At 49.9% G+C, this 20,904-nt stretch overlaps 1 protein-coding gene across 2 annotated transcripts; it reads left to right on the top strand.

Annotated features, from left to right (window-relative positions):
• Positions 1 to 100: 100 nt before the first annotated feature.
• Positions 101 to 18,052, top strand: DHX38 (DEAH-box helicase 38). Of its 2 annotated transcripts, XM_067718633.1 has the most exons (27): positions 103 to 373; positions 2,424 to 2,765; positions 3,126 to 3,313; positions 3,982 to 4,086; positions 4,637 to 4,784; positions 4,928 to 5,046; positions 5,205 to 5,281; positions 5,729 to 5,884; positions 6,421 to 6,582; positions 6,792 to 6,899; positions 7,276 to 7,388; positions 8,855 to 8,992; positions 9,360 to 9,546; positions 9,692 to 9,877; positions 10,257 to 10,397; positions 10,731 to 10,841; positions 10,935 to 11,051; positions 11,217 to 11,324; positions 11,711 to 11,823; positions 12,542 to 12,750; positions 12,859 to 13,013; positions 13,418 to 13,573; positions 13,669 to 13,803; positions 13,994 to 14,119; positions 14,648 to 14,743; positions 16,163 to 16,284; positions 17,571 to 18,052. In XM_067718633.1, the coding sequence occupies exons 2-27, from the start codon at positions 2,443 to 2,445 to the stop codon at positions 17,653 to 17,655; spliced, it is 3,684 nt and encodes a 1,227-aa protein (XP_067574734.1). In that variant the 5' UTR covers positions 103 to 373; positions 2,424 to 2,442; the 3' UTR covers positions 17,656 to 18,052. The 2 variants fall into 2 exon arrangements, with proteins under 2 accessions (XP_067574735.1, XP_067574734.1); XM_067718634.1 differs by lacking the exon at positions 16,163 to 16,284 and having other exon boundaries at positions 101 to 373.
• Positions 18,053 to 20,904: the final 2,852 nt, after the last annotated feature.

The raw sequence follows: 20,904 nt of genomic DNA, 5'->3' as shown, positions 1-20,904 counted from the left end.
GTCACTTCCGCCCCTATAAATATGACCGATCTCTTTAACTTCTACTTCCCACATTCCACCTAGAGGCGGGGCGTCGCCTCTTAGACTAAGCGTGATTGGTCGTCAGGAGACTCGGAAGTGCCTCTGATCAGAGCCGCAGAGAAAGACAGTCTAGCCTTGTAAGCGTTCTGTCCCGCACTAGGAACGGGCGTTTTTCGGGCTGCTCTCGATGGTATCTTTGGACGGATAGAGGGGGCCGCGCAAAGTCTTATGGGACAATAATGGCGGCTTTCAAGGTGCGGATATTGGCTCTCTGAGGCGGTCTGAGCGAGGAGTGGCTGCGCCAGCGCCCCAGAATCCGGGACAGAAGGTCCCGAGAGTCGGGCTTGGTGAGGTGAGTGTCCATTCTTCATTTCCGACCTTTTCTTCGCCAATCGTGGCGGCTCCAAGCGGCGGATATCGGCCCCTCGCTCAGGTTCGGGCCCAGGTTTGGAAAGTCTTGTCCCTGTCACCCAACTTGCGTTACTCACCTTAGGGATGCTGCCTAGGTCCTGCAAGACCGGCCTTTCTCCTTGCTCAGGTCAGATCCAGCTTCCTGGCCTGGCCTCGCAGAAGTCCAGGGATGCTGCCCGGGGGGTCACCCTGCTCACTTCCTATTAGTCCACTCCCAGACGGACACCGAGCCCAGCAGGGCTCCTTTTGTCTTCCTCTTCTCTGTCACAGTGGTATCTCTACCAGGTGATATCTTTTACTAGAATGTCAGCTCCAAAAAGGTCGGGAGTTTTGTCTGATTTGTTCTCTTCTTTATCTCTAATGCCCAGAACACCGATCGGCTCACAGAAAGCACTCAGTAATTGTTGAATGAATGTATCCAGTTTTTTCTTCATTATTTTTCTTGTACCTCTTGTGGCTTCTTTGCCACTAATTATTCTTCACAAGCCAACACTTAGCTTCTTATTTACTTTTCTCAGCTGTTAGTTGACCTGTTTGTCAGACTCCTTTTCCTGTGCTGCTGGCATCTTTCTTTGTTGTCCCTAGAAATTTCTGGCTCCCTGTTTCCTTTAATCAGTTTAAACTCATTCATTCATTTATTCCTCAAACGTTTATTTTGCTAGGCACTGGGCAAAGCAGTCAACAAGACAGACAAGGTTCTCTCTCCTGCATAAAATGACATTCTAGAAGTATATTTTCTAGTTCAGACTACTGAGCAGAACATGCAAATCCTACCTTCCTGTTTAGATTTCCTCACATGAATACAGATGTCACCAATAGGTAGCTTTCCCTTTTCTCTTCTGCCTGATGGCATTTTAAAAAATGCAACTGTTGTTCATACTATATGTTCAGTCTGTTTAACAATATTCTTCTATAGAGCTGTGTATGTTAATTAGAGCTGGGTGAAACATTCTGGATTCTGGTGGTACCCTATCCCTTGACAGTTCTTTGCTTTACTGGCTTGTTGGAATGAGGGAAATTATTCAAGCACTCAGAATAAGTAGATTGTGTATAGTGGGAGGTAAAGAGGAATTTGTTATAAGTTGAATGCCAGAAAATCCTACAGTTACCTACTTTTCAGAAATACCATTTACTAGCCTCGTGATTCTCATTAATTTTTTTTTTTTTTGGTGAACTTGAATGTTGCTAAATAGATTTCGACTGCTGTGAGAGAAGTGTTTTCTACAAAACACAATTCATTAAAGTATGGATCACATGGATGGTAGTCTTATACGTCAACAACTCTGCTATATCTGTAGTTTAAAGGAAGGGAGAGGACGAAGAACTTGTGTAAAAAAATGGTGAGGGACCCAAATCAATACCTTGGAGCACAGCAAGTGAAATAATGTAACGATGACATTTATGTAACTTTTTATGGTTACACAGTGCTTTCACATACACTTTCATATTTGATTCTCACAATAACTCCATGGATTAGATAGAGCAAAAAGTACTTCCATTTTGCAGGTGTAGAAATTATGCCTAACCAAAGATTAAGTTATTTGCTTACAATCATGCAGGTAGAAAATGTTAAGAGCCTGGGTTCTAACTGAGGTTTCTGATTTAAAATCTAGTGGTGTTTTCCCTAAACTCCCTTTATAGATGCCATAATGCTCTAGTAAGTGTCCCTTAGTGAGGTCTGTTCTTGCCTGGATGATACCCTCTTGGATCCTGGTGTGTGTGTGTGTGTGTGTGTGTGTGTGTGTGTGTGTGTGTGTGTGTGTGTGTGTGTATCTGTTTCTGACGTGAGTTGGGGTGGAAGTAGGAAGATCTTTTGAGATTGTCGATGACTCGATGGACAGGTCTTGGTAAGAGGTAACTAAAGGAGTTCTGATCTTGAGGGGGAGGTCAACCCCCCAGAGATCCATATACCTACGGTTATTCTGGGATGTAGCAGAGCCAAGCCTTTTCCCTTCTTATGTCTGATATCAAATGGTTTGTTTTCCTTCCAGAGAAATCCCAGAGCCTGTCATGGAGGACACCAGCGAGGATGCCTCGATCCATCGATTGGAAGGCACTGATGTGGACTCCCAGGTTGGCGGTCTTATTTTCAAGACCAAAAGTGCATCTAGTGAGCAGCATGTCTTCAAGGCCCCTGCTCCCCGCCCTTCATTGCTGGGACTAGACTTGTTGGCTTCCCTGAAAAGGAGGGAGAGAGAGGAGAAGGATGATGGGGAGGACAAGAAGAAGTCCAGAATCTCTTCCTATAAGGACTGGGAAGAGAGCAAGGACGACCAGAAGGATGCTGAGGAGGAGGGCAGTGACCAGGCTGGCCACAGTAGCCGGAAAGACAGGTAAGAGCCTTCGGGTGGACTGCCCCAAAGGGAATGAAAACGGAGGCCAGAAAATAGCATCTCATGTTTATCTCTCAGTTTTCTTGTTGGACATTTAGGACTTTATGATTTTACTGTGATTCTATAACATTGAGGCTAGATAAGAATTGGTATTTTCTTCAGATCTGGGGGAAGATTCAAAGGCACCTAAAGAGTAGATGATGGAGGTTAGAAGCACTTACGGTTGTTGCCATATGCAAACCTGCCGTACCAGGGAGATAAAGTGGAAAAGGCCAGATCACATATTTGGCCTGGCCAAAGGTTTGGGGCAGGTTTTTCTTCCATGGATAAGCCCTTTACCAGCTGCCCTCCCTGTTTCAGACATTATCGATCTGCTCGGGTAGAGACTCCATCCCATCCTGGTGGTGTGAGTGAAGAGTTTTGGGAACGCAGTCGGCAGAGAGAGCGGGAGTGGCGGGAACATGGTGTCTACGCCTCGTCCAAAGAAGAAAAGGATCGGAAGAAGGAGAGGTCGAGGGATCGAGACTGTGACCGCAAGAGAGACAGAGGTAAACTGCCCAGCAGAGTTCCTAGTGCCTGATAAGCACCTGAATTAACATGTCGGCCTTTTCCTGTTGTGGGAATTTTTATAACACCCGTTAATTAGGGAACTCCATTTTCATGTCAGCCTGGTTGGTTTTGACCCTGTTGGTATTGGGATTAGCAGGCAGTTTAAGAAAAGAGCTGTTACTTGCAACATAGCTGCTTTGCTTGAGTGTGTGGTCCTCATTTTATCCGGAAAATTGGTGATAAAGGTGAAAATGGGTAATATGTTTGAGAAATCAGTTGACACTAGTGTTGGTGAGAGAAAAAGGACGGTGCTGTGGATCAAAGCTAGACGTAAAATCCAATACTGGCTTTCCTCAGTGTTGTTTGATTTCTGTAGCTTGTAGGCATGTAACTATTAAATAACTATTCATTATAGACTTGTAACTACTCTTTTTTGAATTCTTGCAGGAAAATAACTTACTGTGAGTTTGAAACTTTCTAGCCAGTAACTAATTTTTGCCCTTGAAAGAATGGGGATATGTGAGTTTCAGGAGCCCATGGATCGCATTAGAGCAGTGAGGTTGCACCTGTGAGTGAGTGGGGAGGCCTGTCCTTTCTCTAGGGTGAAGATGGGTGGAAGTTAGGATGGGACACCTGTTTTCTAAGCTCTGCCGGTGACTCCTCACAGATGAGCGGGATAGAAACAGGCACAGCAGCAGGTCGGAGCGAGATGGAGGGTCAGAGCGCAGCGGCAGAAGAAACGAACCTGAGAGCCCCCGACACCGGCCTAAAGGTAGTCTGAGCTGTTGCTTGTGGTGGTTTGAGAGAGCCAAGTGTATGAGAGGCAGGGTGAGTGACTCTCATCCTCAGTGGAACTGGGTTGGAATTCCTGATTTCACCATGAATTTCTGGGAATACTTAGTTCTGAGTCAGTTGATTCAGTTGGGAAGGCTGTGGACTTCTCTGTGGACACAGATATGCTCCCTTAACATGATTTGCCAGTTTGCTGAGTGGCCAGTTTTCCAAATGGTAGGAAAGAATAGGGAGCTGGGGGTGGGTGGAGTAGGGGCAGAAGAAAGTTTTAATACAAAGAAATATGTACATTCAAGAGGGATGTGATTGCAGAGATAAATTGGATATTCCTTAAAATGTTGTTATGAGCACAGATGAAAACTGGGACATTAAAATTCAGATCTCTTTAAAAGCTGTCAAAACCATCTTATCTGTTGCAAATAGGTGCAAAGTTTATAAATAGTAAAAGAAATTTGGTGAATTGACTTTCACCTAATGGCTCTGTAGCCGTGTCTTAGGCGTTCCCTGTGGATGTGTCTTTTGTGGCCCAGATGCAGCCACCCCTTCAAGGTCTACCTGGGATGAGGAGGACAGTGGCTATGGCTCCTCCAAGCGCTCACAGTGGGAATCGCCCTCCCCAACACCTTCCTATCGGGATTCTGAGCGGAGTCATCGGCTGTCCAGTCGAGATAGGGACAGGTGACGTTCTGGGTGGTGCAGTCCAGGTTCTCTGGGTGGGCGGCACAGGGTGGGCGTGATTGGGGCTGGGAGGGCAGATGGTGGCTGGGGAACACATCTCAGCTTAGTGACTATTTAGTGAGGCTGGTTATACTGTTTCCCAGGTCTGTGAGGAGCAGGTACTCGGATGACACACCTCTGCCAACCCCATCCTACAAATACAATGAGTGGGCCGATGACAGAAGACATCTGGGGTCCACCCCACGTCTGTCCAGGGGCCGAGGTAAGGCAGGGTGGAAGTGGGAAGCAGGAAGCAGGGTCGCTTTTCCTGGTGGGGCTGGGCAAAGCCGGGCTGGGGCTGTGCTGCTCGGCAGGTCTGTGTGAGGCCACTGGGGATGAGCTGGGACCGTGCAGACTGACCTGCTACGTGTTCTCCCGCAGGGAGACGTGAGGATGGCGAAGAAGGAATTTCATTCGACACAGAAGAGGAGCGGCAGCAATGGGAGGATGACCAGAGGGTAAAAACTACATCTTTGAGGGACTGAATGAGGGGTGGTGGCCATCTGTCAGTGAGTAGGTGACCGGGGGTGTCTGAGCACAAGGGTCATGGGTTACACTGTAGTGGAACCGGACGTTGAGCCACGTTCAGTCTCGAAGCCATGGAATCTCTTTCCAGGCAAAGGCTCTGTGGTCAAACTTCTCACCAAATGCAGGTCAGACTTAACTTTTCCGGCTGTGTGCTGGTGCCACCGTGTGGTAAACGTAAGAAGCGCCGTCATGGTGGACTGTGCTGTAAACTGCTTCTCCTCTAGGTGGCTCGTCTTACAGCCTCTCTTGTGTCTCTCACGAGGATTGCTATGCTGCACCAGTGACTTCTTACCAAACACGTCCTCCCCTTCTGGCCACGTCTTGCACAGAAACTCGATCTGCGCCTTGTTCTTATTGCTTTGTCTCTTGTGCCTCAGCAAGCTGACCGGGATTGGTACATGATGGATGAGGGATACGATGAGTTCCACAACCCCCTGGCCTACTCCTCTGAGGACTACGTGAGGAGGCGGGAGCAGCATCTGCACAAACAGAAGCAGAAGCGCATTTCGGCTCAGCGGAGGCAGATCAATGAGGTGAGGCTGCCCACAGCAGGTGGAGCAGATTCAGCTGGAGAAGCGGCAGGTCACATGCACCTGCCAACGGCACAGCTTGTCTCCCCGCTGCTGAAGTCATAGACTTAGCGATTCCTTTGGAGGCAGAGGGGTGGGCAGGGAACTTATCAGTAACTTAAGAAAAACCCAACCCAAATCATGACTTCCGTCTTCTGCAGTAGTTCCTGGAGGGGTGCTGTTGATGGGAACTGGGAGGTCAGGCCCCGGCTCTGTGGTGTGTCCTTTGTGTCTCTCAGCGGGGCCAGGGACAGTCACCGTTTGTGTATCCATATAGAGGTTCTGCCTTAGATACAACGGGTTGCTTCTGGGAAGAGTACTGCACGTGGTTTGGGATCAGCGATTCTTCTGTCTAAGGAGCTGCAGGGTAGAGAGGCCCGTGACATCTCTGCAGCCCCTGTGGCCCTTCTTTCAGGACCCTCTGCGTGGCCTCACCTGGGACCTTTCAGGATGGCCTTGCAGTTGCAGTCTTAACGTGGCCTCCCGTTGTGTCCTCACAGGATAACGAACGCTGGGAGACCAACCGCATGCTCACCAGCGGGGTGGTGCATCGGCTGGAGGTGGACGACGACTTTGAAGAGGACAGTGCAGCCAAGGTCCATCTGATGGTGCATAACCTGGTGCCTCCCTTTCTGGACGGGCGCATCGTCTTCACCAAGCAGGTGAGGGTCCTCTGTTGTCAGAGAGAAGAACGCTCAGAGAAGCCTGAAATGGGGAAAGAAAGAAAGAGAAAGGAAAGGAGAGGAAAAATGCCCCATCACGATAGGGGTAGGGTAGCAACCCTTCGTTTACCAGGGCCAGTACGAAGTGGACCTTTGTGTTGAGTTTAATGGTCAGTGCAGAATTTCTCTTTTTCCTCAACCTCCTGCAGCCAGAGCCTGTGATTCCAGTCAAGGACGCCACTTCTGACCTGGCCATTATCGCTAGAAAAGGCAGTCAAACGGTGCGGAAGCACAGGGAGCAAAAGGAACGCAGAAAGGTTGGTTTCTCGTCTTCTAGGGCCAGAGAGTATCTGCCTATTTTTTTGTTTTTTTTTTCTTTTTTCTTCTTTTTAAAGATCATGTTCCACCTCACAGGTAGGGTTCCTATTGGCAGTTAGAGGAAACTCACTGAGCAAGAAACAGCCCTTGTGGGAGGGTATTGCATTCCTCCTCCAGGGCCTCAGTTAAGATAATCCGGGGCCTGGTTTCTCAGGAGCTTCAGACATAAGATTGGGAGGCACGGCTCGGTGCCACTGCTACCTTGTGGGAACTTACTGCCTGCTAGATGAAGCCTGTTGTCAGATGGGACTGATTTTCCGTGGACCACAGTTGTGTCACGGGATGGAGCAGATTGACTTTTTGTGTCTTTTTCAGGCTCAACACAAACACTGGGAATTGGCTGGAACCAAACTGGGAGATATAATGGGTGTCAAAAAAGAGGAAGAGCCGGATAAAGCTCTGACAGAGGACGGTAAAGTGGACTACAGGTAGGAGTCTCGCCAGCAGCAGGTGTCTCTGAAGATGGGGCCTCAAGGGGTCTGATAGGATTCGTCACTCACCAATAGGAAAATGATGTCATTTTGAGTCTCTGGTCCCTTCCTCCTGGTCTTTTCGACTTTTCTGAGATAACATTCCTACTGTCGCCCCTGATACTGCAGGAGCTTCTTCTGTGCCAGGCAGCACCACAGAACTCACAGATATTCAGTCATTGGATTCTCATGACAGTCCCATGGGACAGGTGTAATCGTTCCCATTTTTCATGCGAGGAGGATGAGGTCCAGGGAGGTTAAGTAACTTGTTTGAGGTTACCCAGCTAGAAATGGTGGAGTGTGGATCACACCCAGACAGTCTAGTTTCAGAGCCCACACTCTTAGCCACTCTGCCAGAGTGCCTTTCAGATGCTCAGTGTGAGAAAGTGTGCTTTGCACCCTTAGATTTTAGTTCAATCTAAGGAAGAACTATTTTTAATAGAGGTTTGAGAATAGAAAGGATTGTCTTCTCAGGTAGTGACTTCCCCATTCATAGAGGTATTTAAGCAGATGTTGGATAACTGCTTATTGGGCTTTCCTCATTGTGTAGGTGGCTGAACTCAAATGTCCCTTCTGAATCTCATTGAACACTCTGAAATCCTACAAAATTGTCATCTGAGTTAATAATTCTCTATAACCCTGTGAGAAGTGAGAAGTTGGTGCTATTGATCAGCCCTTGTTAGTTTCTAGTTAATTTAATCCCATAGGTGTTAACTGTTAGCTGACCAGGAATGACTGGGATGTTAGAAACAGGAAGTTTGACAGAGCGTGGGCTCAAATCTGATGGAGGAAAAGTCTCTTGGGGAAGGGATGGGTGGAGACTGTAGACTAATGTAGGTAAGGTAGGACTGGTACCTTTTTCGCTCTGCAGCCTGGGGATGTACGTGTGTCGGATACTTGAGCGCTTTCAGTGGAAGCTGTAGGTAAACGTCAAGTGGGATTGTTCTCACAGTTCTTTAAAAATAAAGCCTTATGGACTCTGCTGTCCCACCAAGAGGTGGGAGGGAGTCTGACCTTGGTCATGACTGTAACCACAACTCCTCTTTTCAGCCTGTTAAGTGTGGTGCTGACATTGCCCAGGGTTGTTCCATATAAGGTGATGACCTGTGGATTTCAGCTTCTCTTCTGGCTGAAGTCTTTCAGGGCAGAGGATTTGCCACTCGCTGATCTGTAGCTCCTCTGAGCCCTCTGCAGCTGTGTGTCCTGGGGGCGTTGAGCAGGTTTTGGACGATGGATTCTCAGACAGCAGTCTGGTCCCTTAGGACAGAGGAGATGAGCAGCACCTGGCAGCTGTGGCGTCTCAAAGATTTCCTGCATATTTGAAGCAGTGCTCACTTCTGGGTGTAGGAAGCAGGGCAGTAACCCAGTCAGGGGAGAAGATGTGGGAAGCCGTGCAGGGCGCTTAGGCTGCTGTGTGTTCTCAGGACAGAGCAGAAGTTTGCAGACCACATGAAGAAAAAGAGCGAAGCCAGCAGTGAATTCGCAAAGAAGAAGTCTATTCTGGAGCAGAGGCAGTACCTGCCCATCTTTGCTGTGCAGCAGGAACTGCTCACGATTATCAGGTAACTGTGTCCACCCCGGGTCGGGATTCCACTGTTGAATCAGGTGTCCCATTTTCTCCTGTGTGTACTCTGCAGCTCTTTTTCTTTTGGGTATGACAGCTGATGGAGAAGGGAAAGGATTTTTTCCCCTCACTTGGGTGCCCTGGGCTACCCTGCTTGAAGTAAGCAAGATGGCATCGTTTTGTTTTAGTTCATTTGTTTAAACCATATTGTCTTCCACACTTTTTAGAGGGTGTTTCAGTATAAGACCGTTTTCCCAGGGAAATCCTCCTCCCTGCACAGGCATGCTCCTTGGATAGCTACAGGTGGGAGTAGGAGGTGGCCTTCCACTCGGGCCGATTCACCCTTTATCTTCTCTTCCTTGCAGAGATAATAGCATCGTGATCGTGGTTGGGGAGACAGGGAGTGGTAAGACCACTCAGCTGACCCAGTACCTGCATGAAGACGGTTACACGGACTATGGGATGATCGGGTGCACCCAGCCCCGCCGTGTGGCTGCCATGTCAGTGGCGAAGAGAGTCAGTGAAGAGATGGGGGGCAACCTTGGTGAGGAGGTGAGTGGGCGCAAGCGCTGAGCTGTGTCGTTCTTGCCCGGTAGCTTCTGTCATTTGGGCTGATCTGCTGAGGCCTGGACCCAGCTCGGGGTGTGCAAGGGCGACTGGGCGCCCAGAGCTTCTGAGCGGTCTCTCTGGCCTCCAGGTGGGTTATGCCATCCGTTTCGAAGACTGCACTTCAGAAAGCACCTTGATCAAGTACATGACTGATGGAATCCTGCTGCGAGAGTCCCTCCGGGAAGCGGACCTGGATCACTACAGCGCCATCATCATGGATGAGGCCCACGAGCGCTCCCTCAACACCGACGTGCTCTTTGGGCTGCTCCGGGAGGTGAGGGCTGCGGGTCCAGCCTCTGTGCCTGTGGGGCTTGGACCACCGCCCTGCCAGGAGTTAGTGACGAGGCACTCCAGGCAGGCTGGGGTCTAGCCTGGGGAAGCTGAGGGGGTCTTTGACAGGCCAAGTTGCCCCTGAGGCCCTTGGCTGCGGGGTTCAGAGCTGGTGGTGGTTTACTCTGTTCTTGCTCAGCTGAGTGACCCGTGGTTCTCCTGGCTGTGGCTCCACGGATTCAGTTCAGGATTGTTAGGAATCTAATGAGCCATCCGTCAGCTTTGACTTCTGTTTCATTTGGTAGTGATGCTGATGAGACTGGAGGGCAGAAGCCAAGGGTCCCAAAACTGTGGGGAAGCCTCTGACTGACTTCTTCTTTTAGGTGGTGGCTCGGCGCTCAGACCTGAAGCTCATCGTCACATCGGCCACCATGGATGCAGAGAAATTTGCTTCCTTTTTTGGGAATGTCCCCATCTTCCACATCCCTGGTCGTACCTTCCCTGTTGACATCCTCTTCAGCAAGGTACTGAGGCCCTGTTTTGGAACTGCCCTGACCCTTGATGAGGAGCTGGTTGGGGGATGTGGAGTGGCACACTGAGTCGGGAGAGGTTTTGTGGGGACCCTGGGAGCCTGCGGCTATAGGGCTTGGAGGCGAAGGGCTGCACTCTGGGGAGGTTTCGCTTGGTTGTTTCTTTGGAGTGGACGTGCAGGGCTCAGGGAGGGCCATCAGGCCTGTCTGCAGGTGCGGCAGCCCTGAGAGTTCATCGGCTCTAGCCCCTGACCAGAACTGGGTCACCAGTTCCCAGTGGGGGCTTGGCCTGCATTCCCTCTCACGGTGTCCCTCACTGGTTTGCAGACCCCCCAGGAGGATTATGTGGAGGCCGCAGTGAAGCAGTCTCTGCAGGTGCATCTGTCGGGGGCCCCCGGGGACATCCTTATCTTCATGCCTGGCCAAGAGGACATCGAGGTGCGTGCCTCGGTCATGACTGGGATGAACGGGTGTGTCCTTCCTGTGAGAACTGGGGGATCTGTGTCTCACAGCTCCTCTCTGTGCCCTCAGGTGACCTCAGACCAGATTGTGGAGCATCTGGAAGAACTGGAGAACGCGCCCGCCTTGGCTGTGCTGCCCATCTATTCCCAGCTGCCTTCTGACCTCCAGGCCAAAATCTTCCAGAAGGTGAGATGGGTCCCCACCTTGGGATTCCCCCAGACTCCCCCAAAGGAGGGCAAGAGGGAGGGTGTTACTTTTCTGGCATGGGTGGTGTGTACTTTTCTCCTTGTGGGGTTTTTCCTACCTGAAGGCCTACAGCCTTCCCTCCATGAGTGTCCTGTCCGGCTCCAGGCTCCGGATGGCGTTCGGAAGTGTATTGTTGCCACCAACATTGCTGAGACCTCTCTGACTGTCGATGGCATCATGTTTGTTATCGATTCTGGTTATTGTAAATTAAAGGTAAGAGGAGACAGGCACCGGGGCCCTGGGCCTTCACCCAAAGCTAACTCAGCCAAGGGGGTGGGAAGGCAGGCCCTGGGTCCTTGGCCCTCAAACGACGATTGCTCATGGAAGTGGTGGTGGTGGTTATTGAGTGCTGGTTTTGCCATGTGCTTGATTCATTCCATCCTTGTGATAACTCGAGGTAGACACACAGTTTACATAGCTCGATAGAGATTGCGGAGCTGGAAATTTCTTGAGGTTCCTGCTTCCGAAAGATGGCTGCTTACATCGCTAAGACACTTCATTCTGTGATGTGTAGCAACCAGGGTTTGTCTTTGTCTCAAGCCTGCCTCCCTTTTTCCCCTCACTCTGTCCTTAGTCAGGTCTTTACTGTCCCCTCCTAGGTCTTCAACCCCAGGATTGGCATGGATGCTCTGCAGATCTACCCCATCAGCCAGGCCAATGCCAACCAGAGGTCGGGGCGAGCCGGCAGGACGGGCCCAGGTCAGTGTTTCAGGTAGGAGCCCTGTGCTAGCCTGCTTTCTGGGGTGGAGCCCCAGCTGGGGTGGGAAGGCTTGGACTGTGATCCTGCAGAGAGGTGATCCCTGAGGCTGGGAACCAATGGTGGGGCAGCCACTTGTTGGTCCTCTCATCACATGCTGCTGAGTGGAAGAAGCTGCCTTCCCAGGCAGCCCTGAAGTCTGAGCAGCCTTGGGTTTTAGGAAGACCTGTGTTGAAGGTATCTGCAGCGGATGACCAGTGATTACAGTGTGCCTCCTCCCAGAAGATAAATGTGAACAAATTACAGCACCGGTTCTTTTTTTCCTCCTCCAATTACTCTCTCTCTCTTTTTTGTTCCGATATGTAAAAATAATGTATTAACTATAGAAATTCAGAAAATCTAGAAAAATATAAAGAAAAAAAACCCCAGCCATAATTCTAGTCCCAGGCTCACTGGTTCCAGAAATGAAACAAGTACATAGGAGACTCCAGCAGAATGGTGAATTGGCAGGACTGAGCTTTGAGTAGGTGGAGATTCGTGATTGTAAGGGGAAGGGGGAGGTGGGGGAAAGAAATGAGGACTTCTCCTCCTTACCCGTGGCTCTCATCTGCACTGCCTCTTCTGGGTGCACAAGCCCAGTGTTGGTCCCTGTGTAGACAGCTGGGCATATTTGAGGGGCTCAGCCGGGCAGCATGGTGGGAAGTGCGTCAGGACTGCGTCTTCTCCCCCACAGGCTCTACACCCAGAGCGCCTACAAGAATGAGCTCTTGACCACCACGGTGCCCGAGATCCAGCGGACCAACCTGGCCAACGTGGTGCTGCTGCTCAAGTCCCTGGGGGTGCAGGACCTGCTGCAGTTCCACTTCATGGACCCGCCCCCGGAGGACAACATGCTCAACTCCATGTATCAGCTCTGGATCCTCGGGGCCCTGGACAACACAGGTGCTGTGGCCCCGGGAGCCGGGCAGGGCCCCGTGGGCTCTGGCGCCTGGGTTCTCCCTCTTATGGCACTGTGTCCACTGACCGTGCGGATTTGCTCCTCTCTCCCAGGCGGTCTGACCTCGACCGGGCGGCTGATGGTGGAGTTCCCGCTGGACCCGGCCCTGTCCAAGATGCTCATCGTGTCCTGTGACATGGGCTGCAGCTCCGAGATCCTGCTCATCGTCTCCATGCTCTCGGTCCCAGCCATCTTCTACAGGCCCAAGGTGGGAGATGCTGTCCGGCTCCTCTCCTCCCAGGGATCTCGGGAGGTTATGGGCTCAGGGAAGGTTGAGAGAGGGGAGTAGTTTCTCTCTGTGTTGTTAAGACAGAGTGGAGGGAGGGGCAGGAATCAGTTTCCAAAGAGTGGTTTTGCTGTTTTATGTTAAGCAGGTTGGGGTAGGGGAAGGGGTGGGCAAGATCCATGGTTCTCAGGGAATGTTTTGCAGTTTTTTCTAGGATGGCTGTGCCTGAGCCCTCACATTTTAGAATAAATATTTTGTTGTAAACTAATTTATTTTTCCTATATTGTCAGGGCACTATGTTGATGTGTTTTTAGTTGTGGTGAGGGTAGATGATAGTGTGAGATAGCTCTTCTCATTGGACCTGGACTTCCCTTTTTCCTTCCTAGGGCCGAGAGGAGGAGAGCGATCAAATCCGGGAGAAGTTTGCAGTCCCTGAGAGTGACCATCTGACCTACCTGAATGTCTACCTGCAGTGGAAGAACAACAATTACTCTACCATCTGGTGTAACGATCATTTCATCCATGCCAAGGCCATGCGGAAGGTGGGGGCAGTGGCCGAGACAAGCAGCACATTGGGAGGAGGGTTGGGATGCAGGGAAGGAGGGCTCCATCCTTGTCTACCTGTGTCCTGCTCTAGGTCCGGGAGGTGCGGGCTCAGCTCAAGGACATCATGGTGCAGCAGCGGATGAGCCTGGCCTCGTGTGGCACCGACTGGGACATTGTCAGAAAGTGTATCTGTGCTGCCTATTTCCACCAGGCAGCCAAGCTCAAGGTGAGCCTAGTGGAGCTATGGCCCCTCTGGGCCTGATACTTCTTTCGAGGGCAGAGGTCTCCTGTCTCATTGTACAGTCCTGCAGATCTGGGCTTCCCCCAAAAGCCTGTGTCAAGACAGTATTGGACTGGGTAGCGGCCCAGATGTGCAGTGTTTTGCAATGTAGCCACCTGTTGCATCTCTTCCGTAGGGAATCGGGGAGTATGTGAATATCCGGACAGGCATGCCCTGCCACCTGCACCCCACCAGCTCCCTCTTTGGAATGGGCTACACCCCAGACTACATTGTGTATCACGAGTTGGTCATGACCACCAAGGTGAGTCTTTTCCAAGGCAGCCTGTATGACTGTAGGCCCACTTGGCTGGGCCAGGCCTTTGTAATAACCCTTTGCCGCCTTCTGGGATGGGTTTTGAGCTTGGGAGGCTTAAGGCCACATGCCTTGCTTGCAGGGAAATTGAGGTTGGTTTTCAGTTGGGGGTTTGGGGAAGTTTATATGGATACACAGTTAACCTCTAGATTCCAGTGGCCTCGGCTGTGCCAGCAGGATTGTTTCCTACTTGCTGCCGCGGACAAGCAAGCCCTTTTGGTGTTGTTAGAAGGGTTTTCTGAGGGGCTGGGCCTTTTCTGTTGGACAATAGGGGCCTTTTTCTCAAGCATGGAGGAATTTGGATGGGAGAAGGGATTAGAATCCCAGTGTCTGCGGCTTTCCCTTGCCTTTTTCAGCCTCACAGGGCTAGGGGTAGGCCCTTCCCATATAGCTCCTAATTGTGGAACTGCTCTGGGAGGGACAGCTCAAAGCATTGGTCCTTCTGTGACCACCGCTTTGTGGCCCTTCTGCCTTCAGGAGTACATGCAGTGTGTGACTGCTGTGGACGGAGAGTGGCTGGCAGAGCTGGGCCCCATGTTCTACAGCGTGAAACAGGCAGGAAAGTCTCGGCAGGTAAGGATCCTGTGCTTTTCTATGGAGGATCTGTTTGTCTCTGGGATCCGCTTTCCTCTCAGCCTGGTATTAAAGACACATCGTCATCTGGCTTCCCTTCACTTCCCTGTCAAACATAAAAGTTGTGATCCAGGCAGGTTAGTCTGTCTGATCTCCCCCCACGCACTCCATTTGCTTGGTCTGCTGAGCCTTAAAAAAAAAAAACTTATTATTGAAAAGTCCAAATACTCATAAAAGTGGACAGAAACAGTATAATGAGCCACGAGTTCCTCACTTAGCTTCCATAATTATCAACATTCTGCCCAACCTTGTTTCTCTTATTCCCACCCCGCTCCATACATATTGGTTTTTCCTGGAATATTTTAAAGCATACCTCAGACATTATATTTTTTCACCCATAAACACTTGAATATGTGCCTCTAAAAGGACTTTCAAAAATTAAAACATAACCTCCATGCAAATCTTACTCAACAGAATTAATCCTTAACGTTGCTAAAGTCTCCACTTCTTATTCATGTTTCCTTTTTTATTCCAAAGATAATTTTTTATAATTGATTTGCTTGAATTTGGATCCAGGCATTGAAATTTGTCATTACATATATTAAGTCTTTTATTCTGGAACAAGCTCTGCCCCCACTCATTTTTTATGGCATTGACTTATTGGAGAAAACAGGTTGGTCATCTTGTAGAATGTTCCACGTTCTGTTTTGAGCTGATTGCTTCCTCAACGTATTTAACTTTTGCCTCTATCCCGTGTGCTTTCTGTAAGCTAGTCATTAATCTAAAGCCTTGGTTAGATTCAGATTCAGCTGTTTCGGGTAAGGATGCATAAATGCATGTGGTGCTGTGAACCTCCTTTTAGATCCAGTCAGGAGGCACATAAGGTCTGGTGGTGCCACTTTTGAAGACACTAAGATTGCTCAGTGGTCCCACCAGACCCTCCGTTATAAATTCTCTACCTACTTCTCGGTCTCCTGACAGTCTTGGTGTCCACTGGTGGCTACCAGCTGGAGGTAGGGCTGCAGAATGTTGTGGACTTTAGCTTCCCCCCTTCTCAGCATAGTCCTCCCCACACCGGGCCCGCACACATCTTCCTGTGTCCGTCCTCTCCAGCCAGATGTCATGTCTTCTCTATTTCCTGTACTTCCTGGCATGGTTATGAACTTGGTTAGAGCATGTAAGCACTTAGCAAATTGAGTGGAGGGCTGAGGCCTGAGAGGGTGAGGACTCAATCATCCAATGTCTGTCTTGGATCAGTGAGCAAAGCAGGCCTCAGTGCTGGGGCAGGGAGCTGTGTGTCCCTGCCTTTGGGAGCTGGCAAGGTCTACCCAGCACCTGGCTTGCAGCAGGGAGATGGGTGCAGGCTGGCCCTCCTCACCCGCCAATCCCCAGTGACCCCAGTACCTCTCCCTTCTCTAGGAGAACCGCCGACGGGCCAAAGAGGAAGCCTCTGCCATGGAGGAGGAGATGGCACTGGCCGAGGAGCAGCTGCGGGCCCGGCGGCAGGAGCAGGAAAAGCGCAGTCCCCTGGGTAGTGTCAGGTGAGCTGTGGTCTCGGGACTCTTGTCCTGATGGAGCCCACCAGCTGGACTGACCAGGCCCTGAGGCAGGGTCGCGATTTAAGAGAAGTTAAATGTGCAGAGGTGAATTGGTGACGAGTTGACTGTGGTCACGTGGAGACGGGAGGGGTTTTGGACATACTTTCAAGGAGTGGTGATACAGCTGCAACTCCTGGTCGTTGTTTGTTATGTTGTGATGGGGCCCAAGGTGGGCTGGAGCGGCAGAGTAGGTCTCACAGCTTTACCAACAGGCTAGGGCTTGGACATCACAGTGGAGAGGCAAGGCCAGGAGAGCCTTGGGCACCTGCGTCTGCCCTGGTGCGTGGAGTTAGACTGCACAGGTGAAGGGCATAGTCGCTGCAAGACTGCTCTCACCTCAGTCACCACCTGCAAGTTGGGGGGTACCCAGGGTCACCCTCATTTCTCACCAACTTGTTACAAATTTGGGGATCCCCATGGACTCCCTCAGGTTTGATAATTTGCTAGAATACCTCGCAGAACTCAGGAAAGTACTATACATATTACAGTTTTATTATAGCAAAAGGACACAGAACCAGCCAAAGGGAGAGATGTATAAAGTGAGGTCTGAGAGGGTCTTAGATGTGAAGTCTTCCATTGTCCTTGGGGTCATGTTACCCTCCAGGCACATTACACAGAGTATTGTCACCAGGGAAGCTCACCGGAGCTTTGGTGCCCAGAGTTTTGTTGGGCAGGACCCATGTGTTGACTTAATCTCCAACCTCTTTTCCCTCCCCAGAGTCTGGGCTGATAGCACGAGGCTCAAAGCACAGCCCTCTGTTCACAGGTTGGTTTTTCTGGCAGGGCAGCCACCATCCTGAGTCATCTCATTTGCATAAACTATCAGATGTGGTCCACCGTGAATAACAGAGACACTCCAGTCCCTTGGGAAATTCCAAGGGTCTAGAGATACTTCCAGGAACTGGGGAAAAAGCCCAGCCACAGCTGGAGTGGCGGCCTGGTGAGGTGGAGGGAAGACTCCCTTCAGAGCTCACCTAGGGGATATGAATGGAATTGTTAAAAAATCTCATAACCTGCCTCAGTGGATAGAAGAAAGAGGTGCTATCATTCTGCTCCCGATCACACATAGGGAAGGCGAGGGGAGTGGAAGTGTGCTAGGGGCGGAGACCCTGCAGCCCCAAAGCCTGCTCACACACAGAAGCAGCAAGACCTCAGGCTCCTCGTCCTCCTGTGTGTCCTGGCCGGAGTGAGCAGCAGTGCGATTCCTAACCCCTCTTCTGTGTCTCCAGGTCTACAAAGATCTACACCCCAGGTCGGAAAGAGCAAGGGGAACCCATGACCCCTCGCCGCACACCAGCCCGCTTTGGGCTCTGAGCTGATGCTGTCCCTGAAGAGGAGGGGGGCCAGGTGTTGAGTCATGAGCCCTGTGGCTGGAGCGTCCAGGCCTGCCGACAAAACCGTTTCATCTGTGTGCTTTCATTTGTGTACATCATGGCCCTGGGGGCACCTGTTGCGGCCAGGCTCTGCCGTGGAGGAGGTGGGAGTTTCTCGGTGCAGGCGTGGGGCCGCAGAGCAGCTGCCAGGACCACAAGAGGTGGCCGGACCCACCGTATTCAAATAAACTGTCCCCGGGACACTTGGTGTATGAATGACACGGCTTTGACTATGTTTTTTAAAATTCTTGTGTAAAACAGCACAATAGACCTAGGGGGAATTATAATTTGGTTATAATTCAGGATTTGGAAATAAATTTATTGTTTGTAAAATGTTATTGTATTTCTGACTCTTCTTTTCCCCTGACTGCCCTAAATCACACTTTAGAGAACAGGCAGAACGCTGACTTTCCTTGGATGGATCCTTCTAGAACCTTAGCTCGCCCTTCTGTTCTCCAGGCAGTGCCTCTTAGAGGAGGGGTTGATGGGGTGGGACTCAGCTGACAGGGAAGGAGAATGGCCTGGGGCACCAGCACCTGGCAGGGCTGGGGCAAGGCGGCCACGGTGGCCAGGAAGTGGGAGGAAGGTGAGCAGCCGCGCACCCTCTGTCCTTTCCCAAGGGCGGGTTGGCTGCTCTGTCGCTCAGAATGGCTGAAGTTTCTTCCGTTATGTGTTGTGTATTCATGGAAAATAGTGTAAAATGTTGCTTATCGGTTTTCAAGTGAAAGATGATGCTTACGCTAGAATCACTAGTCTTTTCTGTTGTTAAGCAGCCTCAACGGTCTGCTGAGGCGACGTCTAGTGAGGCACATGTGGCATACACAGGTGCCACAAAATAAGTGGGGAGGCTCCCCGCCCCCAGCAGCTGTACCCGAATCTGCTTTGGCTTCTGGACTTCTGCCCAAGAATCTGTTTGCACTCTGTCTCCAATGCTTTCTTTTTAACTATGGACCCTTTCCATTCAGATCTACCTTCCTTCCAGCTTTAATATTCCGATTTAATACTCTGCTCTTCACCATCTCTTCCTCAGATGATAACTGATTCTTTTTCTAGAGGTACAAAAGCGTTTCTTGGCAATGACCCGGAAGTGGATTCCTGAGACTGGTGTGAGAGAACAGTAAGGTTGTTGAACTGGACAGGGGTCCCCTGCCTTGCTCTCAGCCATGTGCGTCTACCCTTTAATGCCTACTTGAGAGGAGCAGGATGCTTTAGACATCTTAGAAATATCAGCAGTTGAGAGTCTCAGGCTGAGATAGGGGGCTCATTCTGGGGACCCCAGGGCTGGCTCGCTGGGCCCTGCCTATGGCAGGAAGCTTCCTCCTCATATGGGCTGTGCAGAGGAGGCTCAAAGGCAAGTGTACGTGGCCACATGGTGGTTCTAGGGCGCTCCTCCTTCCCTTTAGTAAGACGGCGGCTGGGGTTTGTGCTGGGTTCCTTTAGCTCAGGGGGAGAAGAATTGTACTCCAGGTAGGTAGAAGAGGGTCTGTCACAAAGGATTCTGCGGCCCCCAAAGTAGCAGAATCTGAGTGACCCTCCGACTGGGTGGCTGAAGCGCTTTATTTGTAATCCCCTCGGCTAAGTCCTAGCTTTATAATCGTTTCTTTTTTGTTATTTTTTTTTTTAACGTGGCTTTAGGTGCACAGCAAAATTGAGCAGGAGGTACAGAGATTTCTCCTATATCTGCTTCCCCTGCCCCCAAACCTGCACAGCCTCCCCACTATCAGCATCGCCCACCGCAGTGGTTCGATTGTTACAACTGACGAGCCTGCACTGACACATCATTACCCCCTAAAGTCCGTAGTTTACATTAGGGGTCACCCTTGGTGTCTGTACATTCTATGGGTTAGGACAAATGCATCCACCATTATAGTTTCATACAGAGACCATGTCTTTTTAATGTCAACTTTTAAAGAACTCACTTCTTTGGTTATTTCTTAAAGCATTAGAGGCAGGCAACATTCGGGCTCCCTGCCCTTTCTCCTGCCTTTCTTCATTTCTCCAAGCCCAGCCCCTCCACTCAGTTGGGTCTCCTACCTGGCTGGGCTTGCAAGGCCACACGGCTGGGTGATGTACTGACATGGTTCTGGCTCTCCTGCCCCTTTGCTCCCCATAGCGTGCTACCTGCTTTCCTCTGGTGTAATCACACTATAGGAAGTGAAAGACAACTTTGGAAAAAGTACAACATTCAAAGTACCCAGATATTGTCCCTTTGGCCAACATATATGAAAACTTTTTGTAAATTAAAGAGACAAAATGCCTTTTTAGTAGACTGTACTGGGGATTTTAGTGACATTGAACTTTTACTTGAATAAATGGGCCACAGGCTAGAACTAGAAGCCATTTCATTAGTACCAGACCCTTCAGTCTTTGTTTTCTCTAGAACACGTATCCTTATTCTAAACCAAATGAAGGAACACAGTCAAAAGAGCATTAAAAACCAGACAATGACCATCACAATAGAAACCACCAGATGTGCCCATCACTCCTGCCTCACACTGCATTTCCAGAACTTGCCCTTCCCAAGGCCTAGCAGGGACATCCTATATAACACATTGCTGCTATTAGCAGAAAATTTTCTTGGCTTTTGTTTGGCTGGGGAGGGAGGCAAGATATTTAAGAATTGCTATCAACTAGTGGGTTTCTTCCTTCACTTTTCCTTTCCCTTCTTCCAGAAATGCAAGCCCTTTCATTTCTTTCTCTTACTTTACCTTTAGCTATTTCAATTTTCTATAGACTAGAAATAGAAATTCTAGACATGTACTTAGTTTAACAAAATCCAGCCACAATAAAATAGTTTAGCTGTCCTTGGAGTTTGTTATAATGGAATTTTTCTTGTACTGAGCTGGCTGGGGAGAAAAATAAAATTGTTAAAAGAAGGAATATGGCAGCCAGGGAGAAAGCAGATGGCTATCTCTCCCTCCTGCCTTTGGAAAATGCATCATTTATTTCTCTTCCTCTCTTTTGGGTCTCAGGATTACTTTCCTTTCGGAGGTTTTTAGATATTTCTTTTTCTTCTTAAATTCCAGACAGAGATGGAAGGAATAAAAAAGGAACTAATTATCTCTTGTTGGTTTAAAAACGAATCCAGATAATCCAGAAGCTTGCTTTGGGAATTACAGCTCCCCTATGTATGTCAAAGAGAACTATATGTTTTAGAATTTAGGGAAAATAGGGATGAACACATTGCTGG

This window comes from Pseudorca crassidens, chromosome 20 (assembly GCF_039906515.1).
Source record: "Pseudorca crassidens isolate mPseCra1 chromosome 20, mPseCra1.hap1, whole genome shotgun sequence".
Taxonomy (NCBI): domain Eukaryota; kingdom Metazoa; phylum Chordata; class Mammalia; order Artiodactyla; family Delphinidae; genus Pseudorca; species Pseudorca crassidens.
This window is presented reverse-complemented; position numbering and strand designations above follow the sequence as displayed.

Coding starts and splice junctions, on each gene's coding strand:
- DHX38 (XM_067718633.1), top strand. CDS start 2,443: ATGGAGGACACCAGCGAGGATGCCTCGATCCATCGATTGGAAGGCACT. Junction 11,325..11,710: donor CTGGTTATTGTAAATTAAAG/GTAAGAGGAGAC, acceptor GTCCCCTCCTAG/GTCTTCAACCCCAGGATTGG. Junction 12,751..12,858: donor CGGGGCCCTGGACAACACAG/GTGCTGTGGCCC, acceptor CCTCTCTCCCAG/GCGGTCTGACCTCGACCGGG.